General features: G+C 41.7%; 1 protein-coding gene across 3 annotated transcripts in view; it reads right to left on the reverse strand.

Annotated features, from left to right (window-relative positions):
• LAMP2 (lysosomal associated membrane protein 2) overlaps positions 1-12,877 on the reverse strand; it is a 37,932-nt gene that overhangs the window by 15,618 nt on the left and 9,437 nt on the right. For all 3 annotated transcript variants that reach the window (XM_019955733.2, XM_019955730.2, XM_019955732.2), the window contains exons 2-6: positions 12,094-12,212; positions 11,200-11,422; positions 5,903-6,061; positions 4,823-4,989; positions 3,367-3,489 (exon numbers count right to left, since the gene is read on the reverse strand). In XM_019955733.2, coding sequence (XP_019811292.2) covers positions 3,367-3,489; positions 4,823-4,989; positions 5,903-6,061; positions 11,200-11,422; positions 12,094-12,212 — 791 coding nt within the window. The remainder of the gene's footprint in view (positions 1-3,366; positions 3,490-4,822; positions 4,990-5,902; positions 6,062-11,199; positions 11,423-12,093; positions 12,213-12,877) is intronic.

The raw sequence follows: 12,877 nt of genomic DNA on the forward strand, positions 1-12,877 counted from the left end.
CTTTAAGTGCCAAGCACTGTTCCTAAAACTTTACCCAGGAGGCTTCATGGAAGAATTACAACACCCCATTTTGAGATGGGATAACTGATCCATGGAGGGTGTTGAGCAACTTCCACAAGGCTACAGAGTTAGCTGGGATTTGACGCCAGGGAGTCTGGCTGTGGAGCCTGAGGGTTGGTTCCTTGGCCACTCTCCTACCACAGTGGATGTGCACAGGGAACATGGTGACGGAAGCATGAGATTCACGACAAGGGAAAGAAGGAATCATAGAGCTGGATATGCAGGTTACTTTGCACAGCGGGGAGAGGAGGCTTGAGCTGCCCCAGGCATGGAATTTAGATGTTTTCTTGTTGGCAAAACAGAACTACTGCAGTTTCTGAGAAAGAGCTGAGCTTCAAGAAGATTCAGCTGATGCCGAAGTACATTAGGGGAGGGGAGGAGAAGGGGGGACTAGTTAGGAGGTGGTCTGAAACTAGTTAGGAGGTAAGCAGTAATGGAGGCTGGGATCGGTAGGGAATGAAAACAAGGGGGCAGACTAAGAGAACTTCAGGAGAAAGCACACAGAAGTCTTGACAATGCCACCCCATCTCTCCTTGGTTTGCCATTCAAGGCTCTCCACAATTTGTCCCAAACACTCTTCCAAACTTATCATTCACTGAACACGCTCCATGCCTCATTTTCCACCTGGTCTTGATTGTGCTCCTTTATCCAGGGATATTCTGTACTTTTTCACTTACTCCTCTTATACTCCATGTGTACACATCTGACCCATTCTTGAATGTCCAGCTTTTATGTCATCTCTTCTGTAAAGCCCTCCTGACTCTCCTCCAGCCGGAATTAATGGCTCACTCCTCTATACTTCCATTGTTGTGTTGGGGCACTCAGTCATGTCTGACTCTTTGTGACCCCATGGACTGTAGGGCGCCAGGTTCCTCTGTCCATGGAACTCTCTACGCAAGAATATTGGAAGCAGCCATTCCCTTCTCCAGAGGACCTTCCTGATCCAAGGATCGAACCTGGGACTCTTGTGTCTCCTGCAATTGCAGGCAGATTCTTTACCACTGAATCACCTGGGAAGCCCTCCTTTACTCCCATAGCACTTTGTACTTTCCTCTGGTCTAACACTCACCCCACTTTGAATGCACCTCCTACAGCACAGTCTACTTTTCCACAGAATCAAATCCAAAAGCCAGCATGGCATTCAAGGCCTTCCATAAAAGTGGTGGTTATTTGTACACTGCTATCTTTATCACTTGGGGGCTTCCCCAGTGGCTCCGTGGTAAAGAATCCGCCTGCCAACGCAGGAGATGCAGGCTCGATCCCTGAGTCAGGAAGATCCCGTGGAGAAGGAAACAGCAACTTGCTCCAGTTCTCTTGCCTGGAAAATTCCATGGACAGAGGAGACTGGTGGGCTACAGTTCATGCGGTCACAAAAGTTGGATACAACTGAGCGCATGCACGCACACACCTTGACCAATAAATCATGGGCATCTTAAGAATATAGGCCTTCTTCTTTGTATCCCACCATAGCATCCTGTGTTGTTGTTCAGTCGCCCAGTCGTGTCCAACTCTTCGCGATCCTGTGGACTGCAGCACGTCAGGCCTCCCTGTCCCTCACCACCTCCTGGAGTTCACCCAAGTTCATGTCCATTGCAATAGTGATGCCATCCAGCCATCTCATCCTCTGACACCCTCTTTTCCTTTTGCCCTCAATCTTTCCCAGCATCAGGTCTTTTCCAATGGGGGGGCGGAACACACGCCTTGCCATGGCGAGTGGCTTGGGTAACTCAATTAAGCTACGAGCCTTGCTGTGTAAGGCCATCCAAGACAGATGGGTCATAGGAGAGTTCTGACAAAATGTGATCCACTGGAGGAGTAAATGGCAAACCACCCCAGTATACTTGCCATTAGAACCTCATGAACACTATAAAAAGCATCCTGTACATACACTGAATCAATTATCCTGAGAAGCAACTGCCATGATAAGATTGAAGGTGAGATGGGCTCCACTGAACTCTGGTGACACTGTAGATATTTCTAGACTTTTCAAAGTGCCTGTAGCAGGGTTAAAATGTCACTATTTTGAACTACATTTTAGAACAGTCTTCTGGAATTAAGTATTACATATTTCCCCATGAGAGTCAGAAAAAACCATGTTCCCTTTAGGATCCTACCTCAGCTAGAAAGATCAAGCTTAATCACTCAAAAAGGAATGAATCTAAAATATTGCTTCCTTCATTTTTACTGACTAGAATATAATCTCTATGAGGTTAACTTGGGAAGCTTGCTCTACCACATTGAAGATGACAAGCTTAACTATACATTCTTAATAGCAGTTCACTGGTCATATGTGTACTGTAATGGAGAAATTATTTACATATTGGAAAAAGATTTTTATAAATCTTTCTAAAATATAATCATTAATTACTCCACTTACTATCCATAGAGGAAAAAGGCTTTATACTCAAAATACCAAGTTTAGACAAGAAACAAAGGCATACCTAACTTCTCATATATCAGATGTTGAAGCTATTTCCCCATCCCTAGATATGAGTAATCTGATTTAAAAGCACAACTGTTTTTAGCCACTTATATATTAACTTTTGGTGGGTCAACAGGTTCCCTCATGGGTAGCTAGCCCCACTTCCCCATTCCAATTTGTCATAACCTGTGCACGCACATGCACGCACACACACACACCCTTCAAAAAATTACGAGGGTAACAACTGCTTCTGAGAAGGTGGAAATGAAGGTCCCCAATGATTAATTTCTGCTAGCTAGAAGTCGAACATGCATGAAAACTCCTGTTTAGGGTCCAGCCTTTGATAGGACCATGAACAAAGAAAACCTGGACGCCACCATTATAAACTATCCTGACGCAGTACATGCAGAGCCTTGGACTCACTGAGTACTCAGTAAGTGTTAGCTATCATCACTACTGGTACTCTGACAAGTAGTATAACCCTGAAAAAGCCTAAATATTATAATACATAAACAGGAGAATTTTCTAACCAATAATGGAAAAAAACTATGGAAAGTACTTTGTCTTTTATAAATAGACTTTATTATTACATATATCTATTTGTACAAATTAGATTTTTTTTTGATATGGGTTAATTTTTACTCCTACCCTAAGGTCTATATAACAGCAGAAGAGGAGAATGAGCCCAGTCCACAGAACATGGAAGTGACCCTGCAGAATTAACAGGAATCAATGGACTACACTGTGTAATTAAGTAGTGTTGAAATGGAAAAGAGAGATAATTATCCCCCTCAACACATAAACATAACACACCCATTCACACAGAGACTTTCAGATGTGTTTCTGAGAGAATGATCCTAATTCTTGATGAACCAGTTACTCACCACAGCAAAGACAAAGTCGAGATACTTGATGTTGCTGCTGCTCAGCCTGAGCAGAGCAGTTTGAGGTTGGCAGCTGCCAGTAGCGTTGGTTGTGTTGGGATTGATATTAAAAACTGAAGCAACCTTTAGGGGAAGAGGAGGGGAGAAAGGCATAGATTAACCATAAAAATCTATAGCAAAACCTTATATTCCAATAAGATCAAGTTCATGGAAAACAAAAACTCCTTTTGTCTCCTGGATACTTAAATGTATGATGTCTTACTTTCAAAGCTGGCACAAGCCCCTCAAGCTGTAACTCAGCAGACTTTAAAAAAAAAAAAAAGGAAGACAAGAGGGAAGCTTCCTCAAACAATGAGCCAAATGAAAAGACATTTTTTATGGTGCACAAGAGCCATTTGTCTAGCTTGTTTAAGTCCTAAGACACTGGAAATGGGATCGGTTTGCCAGAACGCCCTCTGTAGGCCCAATAGAGCTTTGCAAGCAGAAGTGCCATCAGGTACTCCTTTCTGTATTTACCTACCTATACCATTCAGATCATCAAACAGCTGGAGAAACAGTTGCACTGTTCCAAGTTTACAGTGTTAGTCGCTCAGTTGTGTCCGACTCTTTGCAACCCCATGGTCTGACCACAGAATTCTCTAGGCACGAATACTGGAATGGGTTGCTATTCCCTTCTCCAGGGGATCTTCCTGACCCAGGATCAAGCCAGGGTCTCCTGCACTGCAGGCAGATTTTTTTACCATCTGAGCCACCAGGGAAGCCCTCACATAAAAGTGTGAAGGAGTTGTACTTTAAACTAACTGAAACAAAGATCAACTGCTTGGACTTCCCTCGTGGTACAGTGAATAAGAATCTGCCTGCCAATGCAAGGGACTCAGGTTCCATCCCTGGTCCAGGAAGATCCCACATGCCACAGAGCAAATAAGCCCGTATGCCACAACCACTGAGCCCAGGCTCTAGAGCTGGAGAGTAGCAACTACTGAGGCCCATGTGCCTAGAACCCGTGCTCCACAATGGAGAAGCCACCACACTGAGAAGCCTGTGCACAGTAACGATGAGTAGCCCCCACTCACCGCAACTAGAGAAAGCGCACCCAAAGCAATGAAGACCCAGCACAGAGAAGAATAAGTAAAAATATATAAACATTTTAAAAAAGACTACTCTTAAAAAAAAAAAAAAACTGCTCATATTGTGACCTGCTGACGGGAAAAGAATCTACACCCCAAAGAGTTCCTTAAACTAATAGGTTTCCTGCTGGCCAAGATAATCCTTTGACAGTGACATTAACTCTTTACGGTTGTATTAACTCAAATTAGTTACAACTCTACAAGACAACATCAGATCAGTATTTAAAACTGCATCAGTCTATTACACTACTCTTGGGCTGAAGGCTGGACCCACTACATTGGAAAGGAGATACAGAAAAGAACGTATCAATAAAAACAGGCAACTATACCTTATCATGAGTAATGTTCAGCTGCAGCCCCATGGTAGCCAGAAGACAGGTACCATTGCTATTTACAACTGAATAGGATCCGACCACTGGTTTTGTTGGAGATGGCAGCGTGGTGGGAACGATGGGCACGGCAGTGGTTACAGTTTTATCTTTATCACACAAAAACTCTAAGACATACAAAGGACAAAATAAACTGTTTAATTCATAAGGTCAGGGAAGAGCAACATACTTCTCAAAACAGAAGTCCAAAAGGATTATATTTGGGATAGGGAATGTCTTGAAAGTATTATTAGTATTTTAAACTAAATGAGGCAGAGGTCCTCAAACTGCTGCTTCATATGCAGACAATCTTAAAAAAGTTACGACACAGCACATGGGCTCCAGACACATCCAAATGCTTTATCTACTCACATGTGGCCACACACTCATCTTTTTATACACTTTGTTCCCCCCAAATTATCACCTGCTTCTGAGATGAAAATCAGAGATTTAAGTTTGAAAACAGTTCACCCCTACATTAAAAAAAAAAAAAAAAGTGTTTTTAACTAAAAAAAAAGTTTAAAAATTACTGAAGGATTTAAATACAAATGAACCTTTTCTCTGTGTTGCCCCTACAGCAAATCATAGGCATTTCAACCTCTTCACAGGAAGTGTTGGTCGTTTTCCAGAACTGGTGGCTGAGAAATTAATGTATTTCCAATAAAGTCATATAAAAGTTACCAAATCAATTTATAAAAGTCAAGGTTAGAACACAAATCCAATTTCTCAGCTTTTGTCTGCGATCTTCAAAAGCTTAAAAGCTGAGGATCAAATGCTATTTGAGGATTTGTTCCAACCAAGATTAGGTTTTATCCACGGGGAGCACTAGAGGTAGGTATTTCAGAAGATCATTCCGCCACATGTCCATCAGAAACCTGTAAGTGCAAGTTCTACCAGAATCAGGATTGCTGTTATTTATAAAACTTTACAGTACAATGTAGCTGTCAGTCTTAACATATAAATGCTTCAGATGGTACTTCAACTAAAGCTTCTTGGTATACTGTCATCTTAAGTCAGGACCCAAGTACAGAAACGTCTTACCTGTTGTGCTCACTGTGCCATTCTGGACAAAAGCTTGTACATGAACGTCCCAATAGTGCTGGACAACGTCACGGTTTTCTAAGGTTGACAAACTATTGCATCTAAAGATGTCATTCAATGGAATCTTGAGTGCCACACGGTTATTAACAGTAAAAACTTCTGTAAGACAAGATTTAACAACAGCTATTTCCAAGAAGGTAGGAGGAAAGTGATCATATAAATACACAGAGTTTCACCTTTTCTGTGTGCATGCCCCACCCCACTCCTGAAGTGACAACAGACAAGGCCTGTTCAGGGACTGACCAATTCACTGTGGCTAAAACACAAGGGGTTAAGAGGAAAGGGGTGATGGAATTAGGAAGGAAAGATAAGTTGCAGGTGGTCACACTTTGCAGCATATTCTATGACCTAAGGACAGGTTGGGCGTTGTTTTGTTAGCAATAGAAGGTAAGTTTCAGTTTTTAAAGCTGGAAATAACAAACATGTCATTTAAGGAAGACAGCAAAACTGTAGACGTCAGGCAGAGCAGAAAACTTTGTAAGCAAAGTCATTTAAGAGGTAAACTAGCTAGTACGCTAATGACCTGGTTAAGAGGAAAGATGAGGGCTCCCCTGGCGGCTCAGTGGTAGAGAACCCACCTGCCAATGCAGCAGACATGGACTCGATCCCTAATCTGGGAAGATCCCATATGCCGCAGGGCAACTAAGCCCACAGTTATCGAGCCTGTGCTCCAGAGCCCACGTGCTACAACTACTGAAGCCCATGCGCCCTACCATCCATGCTCCACAACAAGAAACCACCTCAATGAGAAGCCGGCACACTAGAGAAGCCAACTGGTCACAACTAGAGGAAAACCTGAAAGCAACAAAGATCCAGCACAAAAATAAAGAAAGAAAGAAAAGTATAAAAAAGCAGGGGAGATGAGGAGGAGTTGCCTAAACCAAGACAGGGAGGGGCAGTAAGAAGAGAGCATGCGTGCGCGCTCAGTCACGGCTGACTCTTTGTGACTCCACGGACTGTAGCCTGCCAGTTCCTTCTGTCCATGGGATTTCCCAGCCAAGAATTCTGGACTGAGTTGCCATTTCCTCCTCCAGGGGATCTTCCCGACCCAGGGATTGAACCCACATCTCTTGCACTGGCAGGCGGGTTCATTACCACACGGAGCCACCAGGGAAGCCCAAGAAGAGAACAGAGAGGCAAATTGCAAACACTTATCTAAGGTAGAAGCAACATGACTTAGCGACAAAACAAACAAGAGAGATGGAATAATCAAGGATTATTTTTGTGCTACAATCCCAAAGTAAGTGAAAGTAACTAAAATGAGTTTTTGAAACCTCTTCCTGGATAGAATTTAGAGACTATTCCATTTAGGAAAATCTCACAATATGAAAGCAACAAGTTACCGCCTTTCTGTGCAGTTATTATAATGCCTATAGTGAAATGCCAAAGGGAAAAAAAATTTAAACCAATGAACCAGAACAGTTTCCTCCAAAACCATTTTTCACTGTTAACTAAGTGAACAGATGTCTGAACTGGCTGTACATAGACAGACCTCAAAATACAAATGAGTGCAAAAACAAGTCATAGACACACCGGAGTTACGTTATAAAACTGTCATTTTTAAAATGATGCATTGTGTCTGAACACATATTGACATATATATTAGTCAAATACAAACATATAGACAGGAAGGCTACACTCCTAACTCCCAAGAGTGATCCCCTCTTGGGAGGCAGGGAGGAAAATGGCTCTGAGGAGTGGGTACAAAGGAAACCTCTAGACTACCTGGTAAGGTTTTTTATTTCTTGAAATAAAACAATGAGGCAAATATGGAAAAAACGACATTAGTTCTGGGTAATGGGTTTATGTGTGGTTCTGTTATTTCCTGTACTTTTCTATTTCTACACTGTAATTTTAAAAAATTTTTCATTTATTTAACACCAAATACATTTTGTATTGGGGTATAGCTGATTAAGTGAAGGGACTTAGCCATACATATACATTGTGGCTTAGACAGTACAGAATCTGCCTGCAATGAGGGAGACCTGGGTTCGATCCCTGGGCTCGGAAGATCCCTGGAGGAAAGTGTGGCAACCCACTCCAGTATTCTTGCCTGGAGAATCCCCATGGACAGAGGAGCCTGGCGGGTTACAGTCCATGGGGTTGCAGAGAGTCAGACACGACTGGGCGGCAAAGCACATTCTCCCCCCAACCTCCCATCCAAGTTGGCACATAACACTGAGCAGAGTACACTGTATTTTAATCATGAAAAAGAAAAATTTAAAGGAAACAGCAGGAGGTAATTCCCTGTGGTTAGGACTCCGGTCTTTCACTGCCAAGGATGCGGGTTTAATTGCTGGTTGGGAACTAAACTCCGAGAAACTGTGGCACAGCCAAAAACAATAAACAACTTCAAAGTCACTTCAATTACCAGATGCCTAAAAATAGGATGCTAAATTATTTCAAAAAACTATCAACAGTTTGTTTAAGGGAGTCATTTAAAATCTCAAATAGTTTCAAATAGTTTCAGTACAGCAAAAAAAAATGTTGTTGATGCTGTTTAGTAGCTCAGTCACGTCCCACTCTTTGCGACCTCATGGACTGTGTCCCGCCAGGCTCTTCTGTCCATGGGATTTCCCAGGCAAGAATACAGGAGTGGGTAACCATTCTCTTCTCCAGGGGATCTTCCTGATCCAAGGCTTGAACCCACATCTCCCACTTGGCAGGAGGATTCTTTACCATCTGAGCCACCTGGGAGGCCCACGGCCAAAAATAAATAAATAAATGAATGGGGAGAGAGATCGGTGTTAACGTTTCAAAGTCCACAGTCTTCCCACTAAATCTGTCAGATTAACCCCCATCTGCTTTTACTGCCGGAGAAGGCAATGGCACCCCACTCCAGTACTCTTGCCTGGAAAATCCCATGGACAGAGGAGCCTAGTAGGCTGCAGTCCATGGGGTCACTAAGAGTCAGACACGACTGAGCGACTTCACTTTCACTTTTCACTTTCATGCATTGGAGAAGGAAATGGCAACCCACTCCAGTGTTCTTGCCTGGAGAATCCCAGGGACGGGGGAGCCTGGTGGCTGCCATCTATGGGGTCACACAGAGTCGGACACGATTGAAGCGACTTAGCAGCAGCAGCAGCAGCTTTTACTGCCACCCCACCTTGGTCCAGGTACTTATTATATCATCCGTTGAGCTCTGTAACAGTCTCTTAAGCTAGTATCTCTGCCTGTAGTCTCCTCACTTCCCGATTAATCCTGCAGAACATTCTTTATAAACTACTGTCTCTTACTTTTGTTACATCATTCTCCTGCTTAAAAATCTAAAATGGCTCCCCAGTGCCTACCCCATCAAGCTAAAAGCAGTTCCTTGGCTTCCAAAGCCCCCTATTAATTTAGACTCACTGCACCTGGCCAACATGATTTTCCTTCTACTATGTATAGCCTCTATTTAACTGGGCGGCTCTCCAAACACTACTGCACATACTGTGCTTGCCCCTGCTGGAAATACTCTGCTCAAAATTCTCCGCTTACTCAAAATCTACCATTAGGCGAAGTTTCAGCTCAGGCCCTCCTCCTCTACACCAAGCTTTCTCACTCCTCCAATGCATGACGTCCTCTGCTTGTCATCAGGCCCTCTTGTCCACAGGTATCCACTGATTAGCTCAGGGACTATGTACCATAGGTAAAGTTCACTCTGTACGTTGAGAAGTCAGAAAAGATTTATGAACCCTCCACCCCAAAAACACAAACAATAACAAAACCACACAGATCTCAATGTTCTTTCCAATTTTTCCATGTATACTTGGGAAAACAACTTCACTCACTTTGTCTCTCCAACTAGTTCTTAAGCTCCTTGAAAGTTAGGGCCAAATCCTAATCCTAGTTCTGAAAGACAATATACAGCAGAAAGCTAAATATACAAAATATCCAATAACAAACTTGCTTCAGTTATCCTCTCAAACTAAGAGATCAGTAAAAAACAAAAAAAAAAACAACAAAAAAAAACTAGGATTTGATTTCTGAGTCTCAGTGATACTGCCCATGTTTTACATGAGCTCACTCACTTCTGGGTCTTTAAAAATATAATCTTTTGATACTCCATAAATCCAAATGAATTACTCATCCCCCAGACCAGGCAACTGAAGCCCATCTACTTGTGTTTCTGGGGTCAGGATGAAATACTATCTGTGAGAAATGCTAAGCTACTAGGAACACCATGTTAATATCCCAATCTCAGTGGAAGGGGAAGAAAGGAGAGAATTATATTCCTAGCAAGACTGAAATCTCCATTATCCATGCCTTCAAAATATTTTAATAACACATTTCACTTCTAGTAAGTTACCAGAGCGGCTTTCCTGGTAGCTCAGTTGGTAAAGAATCCACCTGCAATGCAGGAGACCTCAGTTCGATTCCTGGGTCAGGAAGATCCCCTAGAGAAGAGAAAGGCTACCCACCCCAGTATTCTTGGGATTCCCTGGTAGCTCAGCTGGTAAAGACTATGCCTGCAATGCAGGAGACCCGGGTTCAATCCCTGGGGTTGGGAAGATCCCCTGCAGAAGAGAAAGGCTACCCAACTCCAGTATTCTGGAGTTACCAGAATGGTCTAATTCCCAATGCCTTCCCAAGTTCATTTTGACCTAAAATTGTCTCAAAATAGCAGCAAATGCTGATTTTAGTCACCTTACCTTTTTTTTTTAACAACTCTTTTCCCTTACGTTTTTTACTTTACAGTCAAAATCCTATATAAACGGTAACAAGATTCGAAGATGAAGTTTTTCTGATGGTCTCAGGTTACTAAACTTGTACCCATTTAAAATAGTTATCAGTAAAGGATTTTCTCATTCATTCAACACTTACTGACTGCCCACTATTGAATGAAGTAAATAACAGTAGTCATGTGCCACGGACACATAAGTTCAACAGACTTTGGTTCAAACACCAGCTTACCACTTACTAGCCTGTGTGACCTTTGGGAAAGATATCTCATCTCATCGGGCCTGTAAAGCTGAGATAAAATCTACTTCCCAGGGTTGCTGTAAGGCTTAAAAGTGAGATGCTGCTGGCAACATACTTAAGAGTACTACATGGTACACAGTAAAGCATCAAGCAATGACATCAAACATCCTCACTGTATCAAATACTATGCTGTGCAAGAAAATCCAAAGACATGACATTTCCATTCCAATTAGGGAGACAGACATGCATAAGCACGGCTTTTAAACTATTTACATTGTTCATTATTAATGAAGAGCAAGAGAACACAAACACAATCCAATTCTTAAGGTTACCTTTTTCCTTCGCATCAGGAAATGTTTTGTTATCATTAGTGTTGTAGGAAAATGAGATGGTGTCGACTAAATAAGTAGATGGAGATGCTGCCTCTTTTGTAAAATTCACAATCCAGGAAAAACCGGACCCAAACTGCACTGCTATTTTAGGACCATTCTGGTCGTCCCCACAAAAGCTTCCATTGTAGGTTGCAGCACCAAGGTCTGAAATGGGTACAGTTTTCTAAAAGAAAAAGACACCTGGGGCTTAGTCCCAAACAGGCAGCAATGAGAACAAGCATTTCCACCGTGAGTGCCACTATGAAGTTGACATCACACCCCACTAGCCAGCCTGGCCCGTCTATGCTGACGGGTTTCCGATTCTTTACCTACACACCAGTCCCTCTGGAGAAATTCATGTATGTCTAAAAACAAAAGGAAAACCAGTCTGAAGTTCAGCTATTGACTTAAAAAAAATATATATATCAGGCTGTAAGCAGGCAGGATCTCAACGAAAAGAAATAAGGCAAAAAGGATTGAGAGGATAAACCCACCTCCACCCAAAGGTGACTTTAATAGCAAGCTATTTAAAAGAGCTTCGATGTTAGTACATGTTGAAAATTATAGAAATAGTTAAACCTGAAACACCATAGTCTTCAGATCATTTTCCCTTAACTAATTCCAAAAAACCTCCAAAGAACTGATGAATTAAAATATTCATTCCTAAATAAATAAAAAAGTTCACTTCAAAACTAAATAGAATACCTTCAAGTGTACATGCTAAATAGCTCCACAAAATGTACATGGTGTCAGTTAACATGAAATCAAATTTGTATAAATGAATGCAAAGGATTTAAAAAAGAGAATATAATTAAATTCCTACTATAAAACCCAAAGAAAAAAAAAAACACTTACATTATGCTTGTCTGTGGTCTCATAGCGTATTGTGAAATTCATCTGCCATTTTGCATAAAGGCAAGTGGCGTTTGATGAATCTGTCAAATTAAGTTCCAATGCATAAGACGAGACAGCACCTAGATTAAAAACAATAAGATTTTTAAATTGGACTACAGAAACATATATAAAATAAAAGTAAGCTCTATTCATCCCTAAAGTTCAACCTAATAATCATTTCCACACTCTGTGCCTTGCTAGTTTTAGGCAATTATTACTTATTAAGACTTTTATTTTTTTTAGGTAAATGAGGTGATGGGGAAATGTGGAAGGGGTGTTTTCTCAAACCAGCTGGTGGAACCTTCTCTATAAAAATAATGATAGCTCTGATTTCTGCGATCTTGGTGCTTTAAATCCTGTCAAACTACATGACCTATGACACTGAGAAGTCTTGGCAAACCCTTTTATTCTGATGTAAAAATGTGGGCCAGGTCTAAGCATGTGTATCACGTGATCAAAGGAAGAGTATTACAAAGGTTGTTAGATCCACAAGCAAAAAGTTAATTTTTATAAACACAATGTTTATCATTTCAGTTTCATTTTAAAACCCAATCGATTAGAAAGCCTAATTCATCTTTTGACGTGGACTCAAAGTCCCTTCCTCCATTCTCAACCTGCTACCTCTTTTTTTAGCAGAGAAACCTTTCAGGGACAGAAAAGCTTTGGGGATTTTCAGCTACCTCGACTCTGATCTTCTACACTAGGTTAAATGGGGGACATCACCTATTACATTGAAGAGCCCAAA

This window comes from Bos indicus, chromosome X (genome assembly GCF_029378745.1).
Source record: "Bos indicus isolate NIAB-ARS_2022 breed Sahiwal x Tharparkar chromosome X, NIAB-ARS_B.indTharparkar_mat_pri_1.0, whole genome shotgun sequence".
NCBI classification, from domain to species: Eukaryota; Metazoa; Chordata; class Mammalia; order Artiodactyla; family Bovidae; genus Bos; species Bos indicus.